At 42.8% G+C, this 15,581-nt stretch overlaps 1 protein-coding gene across 2 annotated transcripts in view; it reads right to left on the bottom strand.

Moving 5' to 3' along the window:
* Positions 1–3,748: 3,748 nt before the first annotated feature.
* The window catches only part of trps1 (trichorhinophalangeal syndrome I), a 108,550-nt gene continuing 96,717 nt past the window's right edge, over positions 3,749–15,581 (bottom strand). For both annotated transcript variants that reach the window (XM_079176016.1, XM_079176017.1), the window contains exons 10-11: positions 13,541–13,663; positions 3,749–9,461 (exon numbers count right to left, since the gene is read on the bottom strand). In XM_079176016.1, the coding sequence (XP_079032142.1) occupies positions 7,851–9,461; positions 13,541–13,663 (1,734 nt within the window). In that variant the 3' untranslated portion in view covers positions 3,749–7,850. The remainder of the gene's footprint in view (positions 9,462–13,540; positions 13,664–15,581) is intronic.

Raw genomic sequence — 15,581 nt, 5'->3', positions numbered from 1 at the left:
TATCAGAGGTTTCCACAGAAATAGAAATAGTCTTTTGAAGACACTCACACTCTCTCTCACACACATACACACACACCTACACACACACACACACACACACACACACACACACACACACAAGGGTGCATACCATTATCAGTGTTATTGTGAGGAGGAGATATTATTAACTGAATTATTATTAAATAACTCCCGCGCCCTAATGTGAAGGACGGGGCAAGGAAAAACTGTTCGTGACGCAATGCGTGGGCGACTGTGTGTGTGTGTGTGTTTCCCCGACAGGTCTGCTTCTGCAGCAAAAAAAAAAACACATTTGCATACTGTATGCAATACCTTCTTTGTGCTTATGTGTGTGGAAGCACTGACATGTGTGCGTGTTTTAAATAAAACTACAGCATGAGGCCAGACTTAAGCATGTGGTGATGTGTATTGTTCCTGTTTCCCTTCCTCGCCGCTCTCATGTTGAAGTAAACTTGAGTGTTAATGATTCCTTTTGCCTCCAAAACGTCTTTGTGCAGGAACGTAGACCCTCCTGACATTCCAATGACGTGAATCTCAATTTGAAAAAGAAAAACAAAGGGGGCAGGTAAAGTAACAGAAGAGAGAAGAGAAAGTGTGTTGCAACTGAAGGAGTGAAGATGAAATAAAAGGAAAGAAGATTACACATCAAATCCCTCTGCAGTGGACCTCACTGTGAGGCTGATGATACACGGCCGACGTACTGAGTCGACGTAGAACTGTAATTTTGCTTTCAGCGGGGACTGGGATTAGTTAGAGGCAGAGATCCTGCTCACATTACAGCAGCCCATGTGGTTATAAGTGATTAATCTAATGAATATCAACATCCATCCATCTACCTATTCATCTATCTATCTATCTAACGGGAGAGCTTTATATCCCAAAATGAGTATAGAATCAGCTCACATAGCAGTCACTGTTGGAATCATTCAATATTCAATATGCCTCACAGCTAGATCATCTCTCTCTCTGCCTTATTGTCTATCTCCATGGTTCTCTCTTATATTCTCTCACACTCTCTTCCTCGGTGCATACTTGTAGAGTAACAAACTTCACAGCTGTCCACATGAGCCACATTCATAATTCAAAGTGCTCTGAATCTAGATCATATCTATCTATAAATCATAACAATCAATCATATCAATCTATGATATCTATTATGTCAATCAGTCTGTCCATCAATTACATTTGTGTCTGTCAGAATATTACGTTCAAACAAAGTACATCTCAAGCAACGCACATGAAGACATGACAACAATATTATTTCATAAACGCACCGACACACTAGCACCAACACACACACACACACACACACACACACCTCGTTACCATGTTGCTCTCTGACACACAGGCACGCTCAGTCAACAGTGTAGGTAACTCATACATATACATGAAATAAAATAAACAGAAATTATGTTTGCGAGCTGTTTAAACAGAGAGACAGGCGGCTGGTTGACAGACAGACAGACAGACAGACAGACAGACAGACATACAGACAGACAGGAAGGTGGGGGAGGGGGGGGGCGAGACGTCGCATAAAGAGAAGATATCGGAGCTTGGACACAGAAGGTGGAAAGAGTCCGTCTGTGCAGGCGTACGTCTGCCAGTGTCCATGTATTGCTGCATGTTTTCACGTTCCTTTCTTTCCTTGTTTTGCCGTGTATTCATTTGATGGATTTGTCCCCTTTTTGCCTTTATCAGGTTCATAATTATGTGCAGCCGCATGCGTCTGTGTGTTGACCTCTCCAGTAGACACCAGGGTTTTTAGTATTCCGGTCTGTCACCGACTTTCTGTGGCCGATCATCACACACACACGCACACACACACACTTAAGCGACGCCCCGCTGCCGGCTCCAAAGCAGACTTAATCAACTCCAATCAATGTTCGTCTTATAAACACAAAGAGGAATTGATAATGCTGAACATAAAATAGACCAAAGATTAGAAGCCTTTGTCGTCTGACAGATAGCACGGCTGCAGTGATTACGGCTGTCAAAGTTCCTGACCCAAATGAGGATCGTGAGAAAATGAAAATAGGCTGCGGTGGTGAGAAATGAGCCTCTGGTTGAGCTGGCAAATGCTTTCTCAGGTCTTTGCCATGAAATAAACAGTTACCCCAGAACACATAAATAACTGATATTTAGTCGCACTTAATGGGAGTTTTAGAGCAAAGTTTTGTGCCGGTTTAACGCTGGAGGAAGATGATGGGGTTGGTGAAATCAACATCATCATGGAAATCGTTTGTCTTGGGTGTGAAGTTGACCTTTTGACCTGGCAGCAGCTCAATCAGAAAGCTAAACTGTAATATTGAATTTGATATTTCTTATCTGGAAATTGAAATCCTGGCTTGATGATAGTCTTAAAAGGTAAGGTCAGAGGGTCACTAACACAATTTATATTTATCCTCTGAGGGCCATGAGTGCTGACAGCAAATGTTGTTAAGATGCAAACATTAGTTTGTAAACTATCTTGTCATCGAAGAAGTGTTGAGCGTGCAGGAAACTGTGATCCGAGTCTGGCGCTGGACGAATGGTCACAAGGTCACAGAAATAGAAAATGATCAGCTAATGTCTTCCTCTGGACCAACGCTGTAAGGAAAGAACGAACGACGTCGCTGTTATTAACGCCACATCAATGTATTCCGCACGAAAAACGACTTCAAACGAACAGCGTGTTGTGCAGCAACGACGCGTTTGATTTTCCGAGCAGGTTGTGTGCACTAAATAATCAAAGTGACAGATAAATAACCTCATACTTATACGAGGACAAAAAGAAAGCTAGTAAAGTAAAAAACAAAAAAAAAGCAGGCCGGCAGCAGTGAAGAAAAGACGAGAATAGAAATACAAGTCGTCTGTGGAGCTCCTGGCTACATTCACGAGCACAGCAGGAGGCATGTTCAGAGCTTTAACATTTCTCTATTGCAAATCTAAAAAAAATCACACAAAAAAAAAATCACCCTACTTGGTAGGAAAGCTTTATGTGCATCTGTTCAGCCCACAGCCACCAAACAAAGTCTGTAGTTTGTCTCAGGTTAGAGCTCTTTGATCACACGATGAAGGGGATTCATACTGACCGAGGACTTACAGACCCAGAGGTCTTCCTCTCCTTTACACAGTGAGTCACTCGTGAAATGAAAACACCCGTATTGTATGTTTGTTATTACTTTTATTAATTATTATCATCGTCATCATCATCATCGTCAACATTATTCTTCAAGTTTAGCTGTGTAACAAACTTTTTCTTGGCTGTCAAAATATGTCGAAATAGCATTTTTGCATGAAATGAAACCTAAAAACAATAACGTACAGAAAGGTTTCAGAATAAAATACAACATGAGAAAGAAAATAACCGAAAGACAAACAAAACAAAACAATTCTATCAAAGCCATTCAACTGAATAGGAGACAAAATTCTACTAAAATATATTGGTTAAATGTACATAGTTGATGTGTGTGCATGCATGTGTGTCTGGCCAATAGTAAACTGGCCTTTAGCTCCCTTGTCTCCCATGATTAATACTGTACATCCCAAAATGTACACTCAAGCCGTACCACTGCCGGTGTGTGTGTGTGTGTGTGTCTCTGTGTGTGTTGTCCCTTCCTTGGCAATAAGAACATAATAAATGGAGTGCAAGCAACAGCATAATTCTCTATAACACATTCTGAGAAAGACAAAAATTAAAACACTTGTAAAGCCAGACCCCCCCCCCCCCCCTCAATGTAAACGCTGATGTGAAATGCCATCAAACCTAAAAAACACAAACTCATTATTGAAGGAAAACATGCCAAGTGTGTCCTGCAGTACCTCATTTCTTACCAAAATGATCGTTTATTTTAAAACATAAACGCCAGCTGAAATGTTCTCCCTATCAACATTAATAACCATTTATGTTTTACATAAACTGCACCCTTACTTGACCCCCGGGAGACGTTAAGCTGGCAGATACAAAAAATAAGATATTTAGATAGGAACGGGTTCTGCGGAGCACGAACTATATAAAAAGTGTGCGTGAACATTTTCTTTTCTTAAATATCACGGCTGTGTTCTTTTTACTTCCAACTTAGAAAGTAGAGGGAAAGGGTTTTCTTTCAAAAGCTTAACTATTGAAACATTTTGGCATCAGAATTTATCTCCAGCCCACTGAGAAATCAAGATGTTCACCCAGATTTAGCACAAAAGAAAACTAGTTCATCCAGTTTCTTTTCTACATCTTTGTCCTACTTTTCCTAGAAATCCCCTGAAAATCGTTACCAAAGGACGTTGCATCTTTCAAAAGATGAAAATTCATGTTGAATTTTTATCAAATGGTAGTCCCGTTGGCAAACGAATGAACCTAAATTTGAAAAAAAAAAGAAAAGAAAAAAAAATCCACACTTTGCTTCTAGCAAGTATTTGAAATTTCACTGCTGGTGACAATTTCTTTCAACAAACCCAAACAAGGCCCATTCAAGTGGGAGGGAAATTCCACAAAGTAAACATAAGCACAAAGGTTGTCAGTTCTGGGGTAATAACTAAGTTGCCGTCAGCAAAAGTATGACAGGATCACCTCACTCCCACCGACTGAGGATACCTTCACAAGTACTTTGATCGAGAGAAGGGAGCGAGGACAGCGGCGGGATTACGGAGGAGATGAGAGTCAGAGGGTTGGACAGATACAAAGAACGATGGAGATATCTCTGTCAAATTAGATGACAAAGATACAAGTGATGCTGAAGGGAGGTATACAGACAACAGAAGAGTGGCTACATGGATACATAAACCTCTTTTTTATTAGCTACTATATTCATCCACCTTCTGCTCATATTTTCTTCAAAAGGCACCTATCCATCCATCTCAGCAGGTATTCCTCATCAGTCTTTGAAGAAAGCACTGCTTCATGCCTTTGCTTTTTGCTACATTTTCAAATGTAAACAGATTTCATCATGCTAGCAGCCCCTTAGGAGATCACCATAATACAAAATAATAAAAAATAAAGATATTTCTTAGAATGAAGACCATTGGAATAGGATTTTTTTTTTTTTTTTTTACATTATGCTTTTTGAATTGGCGTCATCAGTGTGATATGGAGAGTGGAGTCATGCATGGTAACGGTGTAAATTAAACTCTTTACTATGATATGAGCCTTCTGGTAACATGACTGCATGCCATAGTTCATCTCCATGTAAAACCAAATACACAGTACAGAACCCCTTCTCGGCATTTCGTCTTTCATACAAAAGTTACCGAGGCATACCGTTTGTCTCAACGTTTCCACAGAGTCGTGTACATACATGCAAAAGTTAGCGATAGTTAACTGGTGATTGACAGTTACATTTTTTTTAAAGGCTCACGTGGGTGTTCTGAAAATGCCCAGTGTGCACAGGTGTTTGGACCAACCAGAGAGCGAGGCGCAAATCAAGCATTATAATGGATGACTGATATCTTGGTGCATGGGAATTAAATATCGCAGTCCGTTTGACCAACTTTTCATAACCTTTCGACACAGCCAGTTATACTTATTAGAAAAACTGTACAAGTTACCAGGCACTGGGCGGAACATTTTTCATTCACGTCTTTTGGATAAGCATAGAAAAATACCTTGTTCTCATTCTTTATTCCTTCTCGTCTTTTAATTTTCTTTCGGCCTATTATTACTTCCTTCAAAAGGAGTCTCTTGGTGATTTTTTTTTTTTTTTTTTGCAACTAAGGCAGCAAGGCAGAAGAAGGGATTCTCTTTTTATAAAAATAAACAAGATGGCCACCATGTTGCTCCTTACTGAAGAAAAGGGGGGGCCTTTGAGGACCTGACTGGCACGACTGTCAAAGATAAACAATGAAAAGGGTATCGGGCGGCTCTTTTTCTTAACTTAGAAGATTTTTAGAACCCAAACGTGGGCAAAGAATGGGAGAGAAGTGGGATGAGCTGGTTGGAGCTGAAAGCAACATGATCATTTCCCTTCAGTGAATTTATAAAATGCAACTCTGCAATGTCGTCTTGCGTTTGTTCAGTATCATTTAGGTCAAAAGTGTAACAGTTCCCATCCATAGAAAAGGCAACGTATTCTGCAGATTTGATAAGACGCTAACATGCTACATAGAGGTAACCTACCGAACTCTCGGATATACAAGATAGGCTGAGTAAAACACTGGAGGCAAGGAGCTCTGTAGACTCAATACAGAGCAAATGTTCATACAGTTAACGCAAATAATTGATCCTCGTGAGAAAATTTAAGTTTGATCTCCCTAAGTTCCTAAGTCTCTCTATAAAACCACGTGAAGACATACAGAAAAAGTACATACTAAGACCATCTTTGACCTATTAACACATAAAGAACACAATAAGAACATATATAAGAGAACGTTATGTAACATGCTAAAAACCGTTAGACCGCTGAACATGTCAAAATGATGTGTCACATGCTATGAAACAGGCGGGTTGGTGTGCAACACTTGTGACCCCTGAGGACAGAAATATCGAGCGCAAGCCTTCATAATGGTTAAATCATCGTTTGGGGACGGACGCATCCTTTGTTCCTTACACACAAACGCTATTACACAAATGCACACATACACGCAACCCCCGTCTTTTGCTGTACCATTTCTGTTAGACGGCCGTTATCAATGTAACAAGTCTCCATAAGAACACAAACAACACATAGCTCAAAAAAAAAGAAAAACACAAATAGACTAATCCGTATAGTACCATTTCCTGCAACAACAAAAAGCATTATTTGCATTTACAAAATAACATATTATATAGGAAAAAAGGAGTAGCAAATTGCATGTTTTGTACTATAACATCATAATTATTATTACCATTATCATCATTATAAATGTTAAGCAGGTTAATAGATGAATGTTCTGTTAGGCAGGCAGCCAGGCACGTAGCTAGTATCATGGCACAGAGGAAGGTAGAAAATAATGTCACTTGGTTTGATCCAAATGGATGAAGAGAACACTTCGGTCCGGAATTACTCCGGTTTTACCAGTTGAAAACTGGTTTCAAGCAGTTCAAAAAGTCTCGGTCAAATGAAACCCAACCAGTCTCCCAGTTTGAGACACTTTGCAGCGGGGGCGATTTTTTGCCAGTTGTCGTTATTTATTTTTTTGCCAGTTTTAGAAACAAGAGGGCACGAGTGAAAGATACCGACTGATCCTTTTTGTACCAAGGAACCACCGAGTTAAACCGGTTTCGACCAGTTTCACAGAGTCAAAATGAGTTTTTGGTTTCGGATCCATCTGCACAGCGGTTAAAACAGTCAAAAACACGCTCTGGACCAGAACACAAAAGTAGTTCTAACCAGATCAGATCTGGTTGTACCGAGAACAGTCTGAATGATGCATCAGACTCGTTTGGACCAGCTCAGGGATCAGTTTCGGTGCATAACAGATGAGCTCAGTTCAAGTTAAAGTGTTTTGCTTCTAGAATTGTATTTTTTTTTTTTTTTTTTTTTGCTCTGCTGTATGATGGCTGTGCAAGTGCTGAGCGCCTCAAACTCATCCTAAATGAGAGCAGTCCAACTTTCAGTCGAGCTTCACATGAAGTGGCTGTTTGTTGCAGGTGATTTCAGCTGCATGACCGGACTCCCGTCGTTGAATGCTTGCCACAGAGCTGTCACGTGGCTGTCACTCAACGCAGGATTCGGGCTATTTATCCCCAACTGTCCCTGCAGCAGTTGAGCGGGATCCGACAATGATTTTTGACCATTTGACAGCCGAGTGCTTCCAGCATAAGGATGTGTTCCATTTAGTGCCCACTGTGACATGAGCGAGCCTCCAGGAACGTGGAGGCTGACAGCTTATTTATTCAATTAAACACGTTCTTAAAAGGTTTGTGTGAGTCAAAAGGCATCAGATTAATTACTCTCTGTGTTCTCATCTACGCTTTCAGATTCAGCAACAGTCGTTACCTCCGCGGGTTTTGTGACGACGTCGTCACTTTCCGACACCGTCTCATCTCCCAATACCTGGTTTGTGACGTCGTGGCCCTCTCCTCCCGCCTCCTTTTCGACTTCCGTTTCATTGTCAGTGGCCTCGTCGCCTGTAATTTCTTTTGCTTGGCTGTCCTGACAAACGACGGACGTGACGACATCGTCGCTTTCATCCGCGATCTCGCTCTGGTCACCTTTGTCGTTCTCCTCCGGCGTCACGTCTTGTTGCTCCGACGTCTCTGCGACGCTCGGAGCGAGGCCGTCTTGCTCGGCCCCCCCCTTGTGTGGCGTTTTGTCCGAGTACCTGTGTAAGCCCCTCTGTATGTGTGTGGTGAAGTCATAGCGGTCCACACACACGTGGAGGCAAAAACTGCATTGGTATGGTCCCTGGTCACCGTGGCAACTCATGTGCAGGGCATACATGACCTCGTCCAGGAAGTAGATCCCGCAGTGGAGGCAGCGGTTGGTCAGGTCGTCCTGCGTGGCCACTTCCACCATGGCGCGAGTCGACGGGACACCGGGCCGACATTTTGTCAAATGATCCTTCTCTTCCCTTCCTGTCTCCTCCTTTGAGCTGCTTCCTTCATCCATCCTCTCCTCGTCCTCCTCTTTCTCCCCTTTCCAGTTCTCTCTCAGACCTTCGGCCAGCGGCGACTCTTGCCTCCTCCTCTCCGCGCCATTTGTTGACACGTGTGCATTCGCAGCACTCGTATCTCTTTGTCTTATTGCGAGATCCAAGGGGGCATCGTTTTCCAATGACGGCGATGAGGTTTGGGAGTGAAGAGGAGGAGGAGGATAGTGAGGAGGGGCCGGAGGCGGGGGAAGAGGAGAGTAGGGAGAGGCGCAGTAAGGCACCGTGTAGCTCTGCTGGTGATGCTGTCCTGGAGCCACCATTGCACCAAGGTAAAGAGTGTTATTTCCGAGGCCACCGGGGCTACTGAGATTACTGATGGTACCAGGAACCCCGGAGGCGGCGGCCATCTTATACTTGGTCCAGAATCTGAGCCAATCCGACTCAGGGGTCAAATCAGGCGAGAGGGTTAATGGTAAGGGTAAGGAGAAAAGAGGGTACTGGTACTTTTCGATGGGCGATCCAGGAGGCGAATAACTCGACGGTTTGGATGGACGCATGTACTTTTCGATCGGGCTGCCTCTCTCTGATCCCCCTCCTCCTTTACCTCCCTCCCCTTTTGATATTATCCCTCCCTCAGCATTGCCATCAGCTACCAATGAGGAGGGGGGATGTGAGGGGAGGAGCAGAGGAGGCATTCGTCGGTGGATCTCCAACGTTTGATTGGCTAGGAAGGCTTGAGTGGATCGGGGCGAGCGCGAGCGAGGTGAAGGCTGCTGGTTTTTGATCGATGCAAAACTTCTGTCCGACTCCTCCCCATTCACGCGCTCCTCGCTGGCGATGCGTTGTTGTTTGGGGGCGGGGGTCTCGGATGACAGCGAATCAGGGTTGATGCGTTTTCGGGTCCGGCGGCGGATGATCTGTTCACCGTTGTTCTGCTTGATGATGTTTAGAGGCCTGGGTGTCTAGAAGATAGGAAAACAAAGAATAATATAGAAAAAAAATGAATAACGTTTCCTGTTTTAACATTTCCCCCTCAATTATTTTAGGGTACTTATCTGACATGACTGATGTCAAACATACAGAGCCCAGCATTATTTGATTGTGATGATATTAAGTCAATCGTACAATAAAAATAAATTGTAACATTCGAGCTTATGACCAATAAACATCCTATATTAACATAAAGTTATTTGATATTTGGTGAAATATACAAACAATGCTCAGGAAGTTGCACTATGGAGAAGTTCTTGAGCTACTGTTTCTAACAATGAATCCAAGGTAGTCCGACTAAAAACGTGACCCAGTGAAGCCTCCGATGGTAGATCAAAGTTTTCAAAGTCTCAGTTCATATGGACTTAATCTAAGTGTAATTAACTGTGACATGCTAATATAAGACTTACATGTCCAGCAATCCTGACTGTGTGTTTTGCCCTTACCACAAGGGGGCGCGCTTACATCTGATGTAAATGGCGTTTGCCCTGCAGACTCAACTTCTACTTGACAGATCCCTCACAAACTCGCCTTCAACGATGTCCCGACTTTCATTGAGTAATCCTAATTATTGAAGTCTACAGTATTTCTACTCAGTACTTGGATTGAAAAGGCAAACAGTCAAAGCCAACACGACTGCTGAAGCACTTCACACTTATTTAATTTCCACCTTTAAATGAATGAAGCACTTCTAAAGATATACGCAAGATGATGAGACTTTTTGTGTTGTTTCACATGCCAAGAAAATCAAAACAATATAAAACATTTCCTGACAAATTAGCGAAAGTAAAATAAAGTGAACTGTTTAAAGTGTCTTTAAAGTGTCTACCCTTCAACTCAAAAGTAATGACTTGCTATCCTTTCACTATTGAAGAACCGACTTATCTGAGGCCTCCTCTCTAAATACACATTATACACAGAGACCTTGACATAGCATTAATTGAAAACTTTGGAGCTTTTTAAGCATAAAAAAGGGAAGTTTATGGAAATTGTCACTGCCGTGCAAGTCAAATTTTTAGAGCCTTGTCATTGAGTACATGTACTGTATGTCTCTGGAAATCTCCTGTTGTGTGTGTGTGTGTGTGTGTGTGTGTGTGTGTGTGTGTGTGTGTGTGTGTGTGTGTGCGTGTGTGTAAGTGATGCAGGGCTTTCGACATACATCTTGGCAGATTCTTACAGAAATTATAATAGACGAACATGGATGAATGTAAGGTGTTCAAGTGGTTGGAAAGAAAAACAAAGAAGCAATAAACCTTGCTATGTCTATGCTGGGAATGATGTATGTGTGTGAATGTATTCATGGTCATGTGTGCACCTTTGTGGACAGCCCCATGTCCGTGACTGACAAAGTGTGTCTCTCAAGGCAAGTGTATAAAAGCATGCTTATGTGTGCCGAGTTATCATCAGTCATTGCAGAGCTGCTACTGAAAGTATTCAGCATCAGTCCAGCGATGTCCTGCTGCACGCGGAACATAAACAAATGATTACCACATTCGTTTTGACAATCAACAGTCTTCATGGCCAAACCAGCTCCACACAAAATCCTCAGGAGGGACAACGCTCTGATGATCTATTAATACACATGCATTCTGGACAGGTGTCTCCCCGAAGCAGCCAAACTGTTGATAGTGTCTGTTGTTAATCAGAGAGCTGTCCTGCTGGAGACTTTAGACACCTGGATCATTACCATAAACAGGAGTCCATCACTGAGGAGGCCAGCAGCCTCCACAGTGACAACATTATGTCCGTCACATCGCTGACATTTTTCCTATTCTTTACTTTCCTATTCTTTATTCTCCGGTTTTGCGTCTCTGCGTTGTAGAGGATGAGTGCGTGGAAGCAAAGGTGAAGACGGGAGTAGAGGGGAGACAGAAACAAGGGAGGAGAGCTGAACGAGAGGGGGCAAAGAGGTGGTACACGGAGAGGGAGGAGGGAAAGGGAGGGGACATGAAGGAACGAGGAAAAAGAAGGAGGGAGTGAACACAGGAGGACGGCTGAGGGGAAAAAGGCAAGAAGCGATGAAATAGCACCCCCTACGGTGGAAACAGTCCAAAGCTGTGTCCTACCTCCATACTACAACAGGGGGTGAGAGAAACAGATCACTGGTCTCTAAAAGCCAACTAATTCAACACTTTATTTAAACATGTTATAGATAAGGGAGGTCTTTATTTGTCATTAAATGTATACAGTGTACCTTACAATGGGAATGTACATGAAAAGCATGTGATGCTCTTTCATTATAGCGTGTGTCTACACTGTTGTGTGGGGGCGACTGTGGCTCAGTGGTAGAGCAGAGTTGTCCCTCAATCAGAGGTTTCAGAGGTTTGGCGGATCTCTCCACATCGATGTGTAAGACGAGACGGCCGTGGCTACGGTGTGTGAATGTTGCATGACTGTTAGTTAGTGGTGACGGGCAGGTGGCACCTTACATGGTGGTATGAGTGTGTGTGAATGACGACATGTAGTGTTAAAGCGCTTTGCGTGGTCGAGAAGACTAGAAAAGCTGTACGAGTACAGTCCATTTACCACCCTAACCGCTGTACAAACACACACGCTCGCAAATTGTAATGTTGCACACCTGCATGGTTGGAGTTATTGTTACTCGTCTCTACTCTTCCTCTGCATAGTCTCCTAATCTCCGTCTCCCTCCATCTCTAACTCTTTACACTCCCCCTTCCCCTTTCATTTTCTCTGTCCTCACTCTTTACCTCTCTCTTTGTCTTTCTCCCCTTTCTTACTATTTGTTTGTCTTTCTCCCTCCCTCTCCTCTCCCCCCCCCCCCTCCCCCCATGTCTACCCTTTTCTCCCTCTGTATTCATAACTCTCCCTTCCCCTCTCTCACTCTGAAGTGTTTTACTAGCTGCCATCCTCTCTAATAATGTGTGTAGAGCATATAAAACTTTTATTATGGCATATAAAATACGACTGTCGTGAAGATTGTCAAGAGCGGAGGGGGCTGGGACGTGATTGGAGCCGCGTATGAGATGAACGGGTTGACCCGAGGACATCGGCAGGGGCAGGAAGGAGCAAACCGCCATGGCTCGTCATCCTGTGAAAGGTCTTTAAAGCTCCATTCCATAATTGCAGCTTAGATCTCTGGGTTGCAACACGGTCGACCCCCTGATGCATTTACTAACACTGTGATTTATTGAAACATTTTCCCTTTGATATATATATATATATATATATATATATATATATATATTTCTGAAGGCTTGTTTCACACTGGTAGTATTTATAAACCCTTGCATTAAATAGTTAAATTGAAGTGTGAAATTAGCTTCAACGCCTTACAAACATATGAGGTGAGAAATCTATATTCTAAGAGTCAACTAAATTCTAGGCTGGGCCTTTATCTCATCTGTAATTCATGCAGTCTAATTAAATTTGAGGTTTCCATAGACTTTCCCCGGGCTTAGAACGGTAAACTTGATTCATTCCGTCATCTTTCGCACTCCATGGAGCTGGCTCACGGTGACCGCTGAAATGGTCTGTAACTCCCAGCTCCCAGCAAATCAAATATACTTTTTCCACAATATCACGTTTTCACAGAGGGATTCACTGAACGTACGCAGGAATTTGACTGCAGTATGCACCGTTAAATTTGCGTAGGGTGCTAATCGGCCAGACAGGAGGAATGATAATTAGTGGTCAAAAATTACCCCATGGATGTATTAAAACACAGCACAGAGTCTATAAAGTAGTCTAAAGCACTGGGTTCCTCATCCAGTACAACCTTTATGAGTGTATGTAGGTCTCCTATGCGTGTATAGGAGCTCAGCACAGCAAATTAACTTTAGTGTGATGATACGCCAGAGCTTCAGCTCACTTCTAGGGATTCCTTTCTGTCCTTCTGTATTTATTTGTTTTTGCAATTTATAGCTCCCTTCTTGTTTCTCTTTTAATTTGTTTGAAAGAAAATTCAAATCAAGGGAATCACAAATAGACAGAAACTTCCTGTCCACAGTTTGTTTCGCATAATCTGCAGTGAAATGCACAGCTAGTGCAGCCACAGCATCCGTTTGCATGGACGCGTCTGTGTACGACTTACCGAATGCAGTTTTTGGTATAAACCGCATGCGTTGCAGACGTAGCCTCCGTTAGAGTTCTTCCTCCACAGCGACGTCTTGGTGGTCAGGCAGTTTGCGCAGAAGACCCCGCTGCCTCTGCGTCGCTGCGGATGGAGAAAGACGGACAACATTAGAGCTTGAATGAAGAAAATAAGAAAGCTGCAAAGTCATAGAGAGAAAAGAAAGGAAGGGGGGGGGGGGGGGGCCTGAAAACGTTGACTTAAGTCTTGATACCTTTTTAATATTCACACCACTGACGTGGTGGACTGCTGACTGAGGTCAGCAGAGAGAGAGGAAACAGATTGGCTTGGTGGCAGAGAGATGATGTGCTCTCATTTATCATGCCTAATGGGAAATCCTATTGAGACCTTTGTTCTGCTCTACAGTGATTTCCTCTGTATGGAACAAGGTTAATAAAAACAATAAGATATACCTCAATGGAAAGAAAATGATCTCGTTGCGTTGAATACCTCGTGTGTGTTTTTTAAGTATGTGGCTAGTCAAGTACCGCTCGACAGATGTGATGGACAGAGACTAGTAACAATTTCACCTTGAAGCGTATATCTGAACCGCAGGACGTACTTTACAGGCAAGTGTTTGACTTTTACTGTTTTAGAGCGTGCATGCACACAAACACACACACAAACAAACACACACACACACCTCTGCAGTTAATGGAGCAGTGGTGCATAAGAAAGTAGTGTGTGCAAGGAAGAAGGGTGGGGGTGTGTGGGGGGGTGAAAAGGCCAATTGTCGTGGCAACGTGCTCCATCACAGTAATGAGCCAATCACAACGTTTCTCCATCCCATTAAGTCTCTGGCCCCATTCACCACCTTTATGACCCTGAGAAGACAGCACACCTCATCTTTCTCCTCCATGGCTCTGTCCGTTTCTCTCTCTCTCTGCCGTCTATCCAACCATCTCTTGCGCTCAGCTTTAAATTTATTACATTTTTTTTCTCAGCATTGTTGCCCCATCAAATCTTCATTTTCTCATCGCCTCTAAATTATAGTTTAGTTTAAGTTTTAATTTAAATATCAGTAGAAGAGACATTTTATTTTTCCTTCACTGACGTTGTGTGCATCTCTGTCTCTGTTTGTGATGTCCGCGATGGTTCTACTGAATGTCTGCAGACTGAATGTTTCTTTGGGTACAGCTCTCTAAAATCTGCCTCCTGTGTGTCCACCATATTTCTTGTATTGTCACTTTTTCTCTCTCTCTCTCTCTCTATCGTGGACTTTACATCCACTGGGACCTTCTCCTTTCAGCGCTGGTTTCTTGTCGCTTCTATGTTCATGACAGTGCTGAGAGCTAAGCTTTTTTTTCTTGGGCTCAGAGCACCCAGTGTTACAAGTTAAAAACATTTCAACTTTTCACAAAAGTGCGCCGCACTTCAATCGGGCTGTCTGTGGTCTCAAGAGCTACAGATGGAGCCACTACCAGCACTTCCATTGAGCATCTGTTTCAGGCTGCCAGCTAAAAGCAAAACAGCCCAGTGGACACAGCACTGTTCAGTTTAGTTTTTTTGCAATCTGATGCACTGCAAGGATCACAGCACAATTAACCAATACGCATTCCTCCGGGAACATGCACAACACAGAGAAATGCGCGTACATATAGCCTGAGCAATATACATTTAATTCAGAACGAATCAGCACGGCAACTCTGGAAACTGGCAAATGCTAATCTTATGTAGTGGTGTGGGAGAATTCACACAACCTTTAATAGCAAACGTCAAATGGAACATTTATCCAAAGTGGCGTTGTGCACAAGGAAGTAACAGGAGGTCCCCTCAAAGGAGATGCATCAAAAATAAATGACATGAACATTAAAAAAGCAACGGATCAGGAACAGATTAAACATCTGTACACGACAGTGTTAAATAATTAGACATCAAATTCTAGTGCCAATGAAAAGTGGTTTAATGGCTCTTTTTTGTTTCGTTGCCGTAATTTTTGCTCATAAACAGACATTTACGATGAGATCCTTCATATTGTCTGGAATAAGGCTACAAAAGCAAA

The sequence above is a fragment of the Pholis gunnellus genome, assembly GCF_910591455.1.
Source record: "Pholis gunnellus genome assembly, chromosome: 16".
In the NCBI taxonomy this organism is placed as follows: domain Eukaryota; kingdom Metazoa; phylum Chordata; class Actinopteri; order Perciformes; family Pholidae; genus Pholis; species Pholis gunnellus.
This window is presented reverse-complemented; position numbering and strand designations above follow the sequence as displayed.